The sequence below is a fragment of the Coenobita brevimanus genome, chromosome 42 (assembly GCF_032717465.1).
Source record: "Coenobita brevimanus isolate Jiangsu-jjx chromosome 42, ASM3271746v2, whole genome shotgun sequence".
NCBI lineage: Eukaryota > Metazoa > Arthropoda > Malacostraca > Decapoda > Coenobitidae > Coenobita > Coenobita brevimanus.
Window position 1 is genome coordinate 11,525,283 of NC_136995.1, and position 10,000 is coordinate 11,535,282.

The 10,000-nt window shown below is 46.0% G+C and overlaps 1 protein-coding gene across 1 annotated transcript in view; it reads right to left on the reverse strand.

The window, feature by feature from the left end:
* Positions 1 to 10,000, reverse strand: part of LOC145397601 (uncharacterized) — a 149,450-nt gene that overhangs the window by 29,045 nt on the left and 110,405 nt on the right. Inside the window, exons 9-10 of the mRNA XM_080270641.1 lie at positions 4,709 to 4,807; positions 3,300 to 3,419 (exon numbers count right to left, since the gene is read on the reverse strand). Coding sequence (XP_080126767.1) covers positions 3,300 to 3,419; positions 4,709 to 4,807 — 219 coding nt within the window. The remainder of the gene's footprint in view (positions 1 to 3,299; positions 3,420 to 4,708; positions 4,808 to 10,000) is intronic.

Sequence of the window (10,000 nt, forward strand, 5' to 3'; positions counted from 1 at the left end):
GAGTTTTTCAAATAATCTATACATATTAGCGGACCACACAACACGCCCCTTCCATTCCTAGCTCTCTGAGAATACAAAACAACAAACAAAACAGCATCATTCTTGTACCCTAAATTCAAATATGGATGCGTCTTTTATTCCCTTTTCAAAATAGTTTACAGTAATTCTCTATACGCTTAAACGTAAAGGCAAATGCTTTAAAAACTGAGCTAGAGAGAACACTGAACGAATAGTAGGGGTGGAGGAAAAAAATCACATCGTAAACTTGTACTCAATTCCCGCCAAAATCTGGACATCGAACCGAAAAATAAAAATCGCATCGTTCTTATATCCCGGCAGAATCCGGATATGTAAACAAACATCTTTTTTCTTTTTTCATTAATTTTCGTGTATTACTAGACCACTGTAGGCTCCCTCCACACGTAGCTTTAAGGGAAAATGCACTAAATTCTGAACTAGTGTGAGAGGATGGAGAGTTTGGGAGGAGGGTGGGTAATGAAGTGGAGAGAGGCATTGTGTGGTGTGGCTTCCCGGTCCAGTGATTATATGGATCAATGGCTCTCTCTCTCTCTCTCTCTCTCTCTCTCTCTCTCTCTCTCTCTCTCTCTCTTTGCCTACCCCCATTTTTCCCTTGCTCTTCTCTCCCGCTTGTCTCTTTTTTCCTCCTCCAACTGCCTCCCCCTCTATCCCTCCTCGTCTCTTCTCATCCAGTCTGCCTAACCTTTCCCTCAACCTCACGTTCTCTACCTTCTCTGTTTTCCTGCCTTCATGCTTACCTCGCCTTTCCTACCTCAAGCCGGTTTTTCTTCCTCCTCCTCCTCCTCCTCCTCCACGTTATGTCCACAGACTTCCCATTAACTCAATGTACCGGTTTATAATGTCATGCCGTAACTATTATTTTATTTGTTTACTTTCTCTTTCCGGTTACTCTATCGGGTAGCTTATAGATAAAGTATTATAGAATGTGACTTTTCCTTTCCAGTGTTTCCTATAAAATTTCCATGTCAGTTTTTCCATGCTGCATGGTGGTTTTTCTCACTTTTTCCTGGAGGGTTTGGTGGTGGGGGGAGCCTTCTTGCTTTACTATCCTTATCCTTCAGCATGTAGAGTTAGATCTTGTAGTCATAGTTTTCTCTGTAACAAGCAGCCTCGAAAGAACCATAAGGTCTGTTGCTGTTTGCTTTCCTGTGTAATCCTGTGTAATCCTGTGTAATCCTCCACCTCCTCATCCTCATCCTCATCCTCATCCTTCTTCTTAGCTTTTTTTGTTAGGTAAGAAGCAATGCCTGACTATACTGATACTCTCTGGAGGTGACTATACTCCTTTCACCTTAACTTGGCCCAGATTTTCGTCCTTTGGCACCATATTTCACGTAGCTCAGTGGCGGAAGGAGACTATGTTACGACTCAACATCTTTTCCGTAGCACCTCTTCGTGACTAGCGCCATAATAGAGAGGCGGCACTTTTAGGCCAAGTTAGAGTGAAAAGAGTATAGACTAAAGTTACACATTGATAAATAATGGCTTCAAAAATCCTGCCCTTTCCTTCCTCTCTCACCCTGCCTATCCCTGCCTACCCTTCCGTGAGAGATGGTGTGCCTGCCTACCCTCCTACCCCACTGCCTACCTCTACATCTGTCTGCCTAACCTGTTTTCACTGTTCTTTATGCTTCCTGCCTACGTCCTGTATCTCTCTCTCTGTAGTGATGGACGCTGCGAAATATGGAGGGGACAAGCGCAGAATTTCTTGATGCTGGAGCTTCAGGACCCTTCAGCTAATATCCCCGATGTGATGTGGTGTGGTGTGGTGTGGTGTGGTGAGGTGTGGTGTGGTGTGATTGGGTTGGGTGGGGTGGGGTGGTGGGGTGGAGTGGGGTGGGGTGTGTTGTGGTGCGGTGTGGTGTGGTGTGGGGTGGTGTGGTGCGGTGTGTTGCGGTGTGGTGTGGGGGTGGTGTGGTGTGGTGTGGTGCGGTGTGGTGTGGTGGGGTGCGGTGTGGTGTGGTGTGGTGCGGTGTGGTGTGGTGTGGTGTGGTGTGGTGTGGTGTGGTGCGGTGTGGTGTGGTGTGGTGCGGTGTGGTGTGGGGTGGTGTGGGGTGGTGTGGTGTGGTGTGGTGCGGTGTGATGTGGTGTGGTGTGGTGCGGTGTGGTGTGGTGCGGTGTGGTGTGGTGTGGTGTGGTGTGGTGTGGTGTGGTGTGGCGTGGTGTGGTTTGGTGTGGTGTGGTGTGGTGTGGTGCGGTGTGGTGTGGTGCGGTGTGGTGTGGTGTGGGGTGGGGTGGGGTGGTGTGGTGTGGTGTGGTGTGGTTTGGTGTGGTGTGGTGTGGTGTGGTGTGGTGCGGTGTGGTGTGGTGCGGTGTGGTGTGGTGTGGTGTGGTGTGGTGTGGCCTCACTAAAGTCGCTAAGGTCAACAGGAGAGAAGCACTTCACCTCATGTCCGGAAATCGTCAGGGAGAGACAGATGGACAGGGCCGCTTCTAGACGTGTCCCCATCAGCGAGAGAGAGAGAGAGAGAGAGAGAGAGAGAGAGAATCACCATCGTCTGAGTGGACAGGATCAGAAATAAAGCGAAAACGTTACTGATAAAAAAAAATGGAGAGTTGGTGAAAGAAGACAGCCAAGAGAGAGAACAGCATCGATAGCTTAAAGAGGAGACAGAGCTACGGCCGTGCATCGCTTTCACAGCACTTCTTCGTGACTATCACCATATTCTAGCGTCACTCTCTTCTTACAGCTCAGCATTCAAGATGGAAAGATGGCAATTTTACGCCAAGTTGAAGTGAACGGAGTAGAGCATTATCAGAAACGAAGCCTGAGGTGATAAAGGCAATGAAGGGAGGAGAGATATTTTAAGAGGGCTTTTGGGAAATTAAAAAACGTGTCTATCGCAAAAGTTTCAATAAAATCCCCTGTTTTACCCTGTTTCACCCTGCCTTTCTAGCCAATCCCCCCACCCTCGTTCCCCCCTGCCTCACCCTAGCAAACCCTGCCTCACCCTCTGTTAATTCCCGCCTCCCTTCCGACCGTGCCTCACCCTGCCTGTTGTCCCCACCCTTGTCCTACCCTACCCCACCTTACCAACCCGTGCCTTACTCTACCAACCTCTGCTGCACCCTGCCAAACCCTGCCGCACCCTACCATACCCTGCCTTATTCTATCAACCTCTGCTTCACCCTGCCACACCCAGCCCCACTCTACCAATCCCAGCCTCATTCTGCCAACTCTCACCTACTCTAGTTCACCCTACTAACCCTACCACACCCTGCCTCACTCTACCACACCCTGCCTCACCGGGCCTGCCTACCTTCTTCTGCGTGACGGTGTGCCTGACCAGCTTCATGAGGGAGCGTTTGGGGGAGGTGTCATGAAGGAGGTACGTCTTGCCAGCTCCAATCACCATCACGGGCCCCTCCGAATCCTCGATCTGTTGGTAGAGGAAAGAATTACACACAATTACACAAATTACATCACAATTGCACACAGTTACACACATTACATCATATTTACACACAATTACACACATTACATTGCTCCTGTTCTTGCTGTGTGTGGCTCCAAGCTCGTCTGAAAGTAAGCCCAGTGGAGTGCAGGCTGAAGTTGCCCTCCTCCTGCATTCAGTCTTCCTTTTTCGTGGGAGGGAGAGGGAGTTGAGGGACATTTGTATATTTTAGGTAGAAGAGCCAAGCGATTTTATTAGTCCCACCACAGAAAGGCGCCATTCTCCATCACCCACAGTCACACACACTACTATACACACTCCATGACAAGACACACTGCACACAAGTTACATACCTATACACACTTCATAAGCAAACATTCAATTATGCACACTCCTACCCACGTTACAAACAAATTCTTCTACACACACACACACACACACACACACACACACACACACACACACACACACACACACACACACACACACACACACACACACACACACACACACACACACACACACACACACACAGCAAATCTCATCATCTTGATCTGTGGGAGGTCAAGATAAAAGAGACACTATCTCTATTCATCTCTCTCTCTCTCTCTCTCTCTCTCTCTCTCTCTCTCTCTCTCTCTCTCTCTCTCTCTCTCTCTCTCTCTCTCTCTCTCTCTCACCCATGAATAAGACAACAGACCCACCTAATAGAGAGGGAGTGAAAGCCAACTCCTGAATAATACATTACTCTTGGTTTCAGGAATTGCTACAGGCGTTCTTCAGAGACTTGGAAGATAGTACGCTCTCTCTCTCTCTCTCTCTCTCTCTCTCTCTCTCTCTCTCTCTCTCTCTCTCTCTCTCTCTCTCTCTCTCTCTCTCTCTCTACTTCCATAGTCCTTCCACCTCCCATCTCTCTCCTCCCATCTTTCTTTCATTTTCTTATTCTTTTCTGTTATTCTCCTAGGTACCTATCTGACTACCCATCTACACACCTATCTATACATTCATCTCTCTCTCTCTCTCTCTCTCTCTCTCTCTCTCTCTCTCTCTCTCTCTCTCTCTCTCTCTCTCTCTCTCTCTCTCTCTCTCTCTCTCTCTCTCTCTCATATTAGAGTCAAACCACTTAGCAAGGACCGCTAGGGTTTGTGTATATATGTAAGACATACTTTCCTTGGATATTGCTCTTCTCTCTCTCTCTCTCTCTCTCTCTCTCTCTCTCTCTCTCTCTCTCTCTCTCTCTCTCTCTCTCTCTCTCTCTCTCTCTCTCTTCTTACCTGCCTAGACAACTGCACCTCATTGACCAGCCTGATAGAGTGCGTTCCTGTCACGATGGTCTTGGATACTTGCACTCGAAGCTTGAAGTGCCAGGTGGACTGTGGGTACGAAGGTGAAAAGTTAGCAGTAGTAGTAGTAGTAGTAGTAGCAGTAATAGTGGTAGTAGTAGTAGTAGTAGTAGTAATAGTAAAAGTAGTAGTAGTAGTGGTAGTTGGAGCAGTGGCAGTAATAGTGGTAGTAGTAGTAGTAGTAGCAATAGTAGTAGTAGTAGTAGTAGTAGCAGTAGTAGTAGTAGTAGTAGTAGTAGTAGTGGTAGTAGCAGTAATAGTAGTAGTAGTAGTAGTAGTAGTTGTTGTAGCAGTAGTGGCAGTAATAGTGGTAGAAGTATTAGTAGTAGTAGGAGTAGGAGTAGGAGTAGTAGTAGTGGCAGGAGCAGTAATAGTAAAAGTAGTAGTGGTAGTAGTAGTAATAGTAGTCTCAGTTTGAAGTGTCAAGTAGACTTTTTTTTTTTTTTTATGCGAGGAAGAAGGAACCAAAGGCCATGGCCCGCAGTAACAGTTCCCTCCAAGAGAAAAACAAAATACAAGAGAGAGCCAAATTCAAGATCCGATCATTTTGAGATGCCTGGACACACTGCGTTTGAAAGACTGGAGATCATAGGCAGCAGGAAATACAGATAGAGGGAGACAGTTCCAGAGCTGACCTGTTGCATAAATGAAAGACTGGGAGTAACGGTTAACTCTTGCATTAGAGAGTTGGACAGAAAAGGGATGAGAGTTTGCTGCCAGACGGGTGCTACGCGCCCGTCGTAGAGGTGGAGGAATGCAAGCAGACAGTTCAGCAGAGCAGTGACCATTAAAGTAGCGATAGAAAAGAGATAAAGATGCAACAGTGCGGCGAAGAGACAGAGGTTGAAGGGAGTCAGTAAGAGGAGGAGAGTTAATGAGACGAAAAGCCTTTGACTCCACCCTATTGAGAAGAGCTGCATGTGGGGAGCCTCCCCACACATGAGAGTTGTACTCCACACAGGGGCGGATAAAACCTCTGTATAGAGTCAACAATTGTGCAGGGTTAAAGAAAGAGCAGAGTCGGCTTAGCACACCCAATCTCTTGGAAGCAGATTTTACAAGAGATGTAATATGGTCTTTCAAGATAAGTCCCGAGTAAATGAAACCCCAGGCATGTTCAAGGATGATGCAGGATTAAGCTGAATATTATTAAACATTAATGGGTATACCTGTGGAAGATTTTGTCGGGTTGATAGGTGTAAGAACTGAGTCTTAGATGCATTAAAGACAACCATATTATTTTTACCCCAGTCAGCGATACGAGCCAAGTCAGACATTAGGTGTGCCATAGCCTCATCCCTTGTTTCTTGAAGTAACTGCTGAGATGGGCGTTGCGGGAACCGAATGGAAAGGTGAAGGGTGGAGTCATCAGCGTATGAGTGGATAGGGTTAGATGTACAGCTTAGAAGATCATTGATGAATAAAAGGAAGAGAGTTGGTGATAGGACAGAGCCCTGAGGAACACCACTGCTGATAGATCTAGGAGAAGAACGATGGCCGTCTACAACAGCGGCTATAGAACGACCAGAAAGGAAGCTAGCGATGAAGGCACAGATAGAAGGATAGAAACCGTAGGAGGGCAGTTTGGAAATTAAAGATTTATGCCAGACTCGATCGAAAGCCTCTGAGATGTCAAGTGCAATGGCAAAGCTTTCGCCAAAGTCCCGAAAGGAGGATGACCAGGAGTCTGAAAGGTAGGTGAGAAGATTGCCAGTGGAGCGTCCCTGACGGAACCCATACTGACGATCGGAAAGAAGGTTGTGATAGGAAAGATGCCTTAAAATTTTTCTATTAAGAATTGACTCGAAAACTTTTGAAATACAGGACGTTAAAGCAATTGGACGATAGTTGGAGGGTTGGGAGTGGTCACCCTTCTTTGGGACTGGCTGAATGAGAGCAAACTTCCAGCAAGAAGGAAAGGTACAAGTTGACAGACAAAGGCGAAAGAGTTTGCCTAGGCAGGGTGTAAGCACAGAAGCACAGTTCTTGAGAACAACAGGAGGGACCCCATCAGGCCCATATGCCTTGTTAGTGCTGAGGCCAGTGATGGCAGAAAATACATCAACTGAAGAAATTTTAATGTCAGCCATGAGGAAGTCAGAGGGGAGAAGTGATGGAGGAACAGCACCGGAATCGTCTAAGGTGGAATTGGAGGAGAAAGTCTGTGCAAAGAGATCTGCTTTATCAGTAGAAGAAATAGCTACAGAACCATCAGAGTAGAAAAGAGGAGGGAAGGATGATGAGGTAAGGTTGTTAGAAAGATTTTTGGCAAGGTGCCAGAAGGAGCGGGAAGAATTCGAGTTGGAGAGTTGAGAGCATTTAGTATGGATGAAATTATTTTTAGTAGAGCGAAGAACAGACTTAGCACGATTCCGGGCAGAAACGTAAAGATGATGTGATTCAGGGGTGGGTTGGCTCCGGTACCTTGTGTAGGCCTTCTCCTTGTTGCGGACAGCATTAGAACAAGCGTGATTAAACCAAGGCTTTCTTGCGTTAGTCAAAGGATATGAGAAAGGAATGTATGCTTCCATGCCCGAGAGAATAACCTCCGTAATGCGCAAGGCACACTCAGATGGCTCACGGCCATGGAAGCAATAATCATTCCAGGGAAAATCAAAGAAGTACTGCCTGAGGGCCTCCCAGTTCGCGGCTCCAAAATGCCACAGACGACGTTTCCTGGAGGGTCCACAGGCCGTACCGGAGTGATAGGACAGGTTAAGGTAATAAGGTTGTGATCGGAGGAGCCCAACGGAGAGAAAAGATTAACAGAGTAAGCAGAAGGATTAGTTGTGAGGAAGAGGTCAAGTATGTTGGAGCTCTCTCCAAGGCGGTCAGGGATACGGGTAGGGTGCTGTACAAGCTGCTCTAGGTCATTAAGGATAGAAAAGATGTAGGCTTGTTCACCAGGTGGATCCGTGAAAGGAGAGGAGAGCCAAAGGTGGTGGTGAACATTGAAATATCCAAGAATGGAGATTTCAGAGAAAGGAGAAATGGACAGAATGTGTTCCATCGTAGAAGTAAGATAGTCGAAGAATTTTTGATAGTCAGTAGAATTAGGGGATAAGTAAACAGCACAGATATATTTAGTCAGAGAATGACAGGAAAGCCGAAGCCAGAGTGTGGAGAATTCAGAAGAATCAAGTTCAGGAACACGAGAGCAAGATAAGTCGTTGCGTATGTATACACAACAGCCACCTTTGGCTTTGAAATGAGTATAGAGAAAGTAGGAGGATACAGAAAAGGGTTTGCTGTCGGTTGCCTCAGACAGCTGAGTCTCCGTCAGAAAAAGAAGGTGAGGTTTAGAGGAGGAGAGGTGGTGCTCAACAGAGCGAAAGTTAGATGAAAGGCAGCGAATGTTGCAGAAATGAAGAAGAAGAGAGTCAGACAGTGGTTCCAGGCACCTCGAGTCGTCACCGGGAGAGGGGCAGATGGCGGGGGCATTTATGGTCCCCCCCCCTGGGGACTCCGAGGCTTGATTAGTAGACGCCATTTTTGTTGATTTTTGAATAGGAAGTGTAGTGTGTACTGTGCATGTAGTCAGTAGCTGTAGTAGTTAGGGGTAGTAGTGGTGGTAGTAGTAGTAATAGTAGTAGTAGTAGTTTGAGCTTGTAGTGCCTAATGAACAGTGGACATAAAGGAGCGAATTAACTGAAGAGTTGTAATAATAGTGGCAGAGAAAACATTATTATTATTATTATTATTATTATTATTATTATTATTATTATTATTATTATTATTATTATTATTATTATTATTATTATTACTATTATTATTTTTATCAGAAGTACATATAATTCCTTTCAATTTGTCATTTTTTTTTAATATATGTAAAGGTGTAGTAGTGACCTTTTCTGCCACTGAGCTACGTGAAATGATGCTAGTCACGAAGAAATGCTATGGAAAGGATGTAGAGCCGTAGTATTGTCTTTCCCTGCCACTGAGCTACGTGAAATGATGCTAGTCACGAAGAAGTACTATGGAAAGAATGTAGAACCGTAACATAAGATCAGCATCCCTCTTAAATGACCGTCGGGGCAAATTTTGAACCCAGCCTCAAAGTGCCACAGACCGAGAGAAGAATACAGCACCCACCGGACATCTGTGGCTGCTAAATGACCGATGCTATAAGGGAAATGCCTGAGTCTAGGGATGCTGATACGGTATATACCAAACAGTCCGGCAAAATGATGAACGAGAGGAATTCTGCTGAGACGGATTTTTCTTTCTTTTCTCTTGTCTTTCTTTTTTCTTTCTTTCTTTCTCCTCCTCCTCCTACTCCTCCTCCTCCTTCTCCTCCTCCTCCTCCTCCTCCTCCTGTTTCTTCTTCTTCTTCTTCTTCTCCTTCTTCTTCTTCTTCTTCTTCTATACTTGACTACTTCCAGACTTTCATCCTCCCCCATTCTGCCTCTATCATCTTTTCTTCCTTCAGCTCTCTCTCTCACTCTCTCTCTCACTCTCTCTCTCTCTCTCTCTCTCTGCTACCGATCCCTTCAACATCTCCTTTCTCCTCACTCCCCTTCACCTCCCCCTCCCCCTCTCCCCTCCCCCCCACTATTGTCAACTGTCAACAGACCCTTTGACCGACGACCGTTACAGTTTACCCGACATTAACGGTTCATCGGCCAGTGCAAACGGATGGGATTCAAAATCGAATTTCAGATTTTGAATTCGAATATGTTCTCCATGGCGTCCCTCGAGATCCATGAACAAGATAATGATTCTGTTTCTGCTTCTGCATAGTTTTTTCACTTCGTTCCATTTATTTATTTATTTATTTATTTATTTCAATGTTTACTTCTGTCTAAAGTTATTGAAAAAAAAATACCAACCACAATGGATAATAAACCTTGAAGCGAGTGAGTAACTGTCTAGAACTCTCTCTCTCTCTCTCTCTCTCTCTCTCTCTCTCTCTCTCTCTCTCTCTCTCTCTCTCTCTCTCCCTCCAGAATTTACACTGTTAATATTAATCACTTCTAACACTAAAATCTATCCAAAGCTTTTTACGCGTATTTCTTTCTTCCCTCCTTCCCCTCCCCTCCCATTTTCTCTCCCTTCTCCCTCCCCCTCTCCTTCCCCTCCCATTTTCTCTCCCTCCTCTCTTTCTCCTCTCCTTCCCCTCCCTCCTTCCCCTCCCTCCTTCTTCCCCTCCTTCGGGCCTATCCCTCTCGCCAGGCGTTCCTTCACAAGAGACAGTCAGGTAATGGAGTGTCTGCCTCAAGAAGG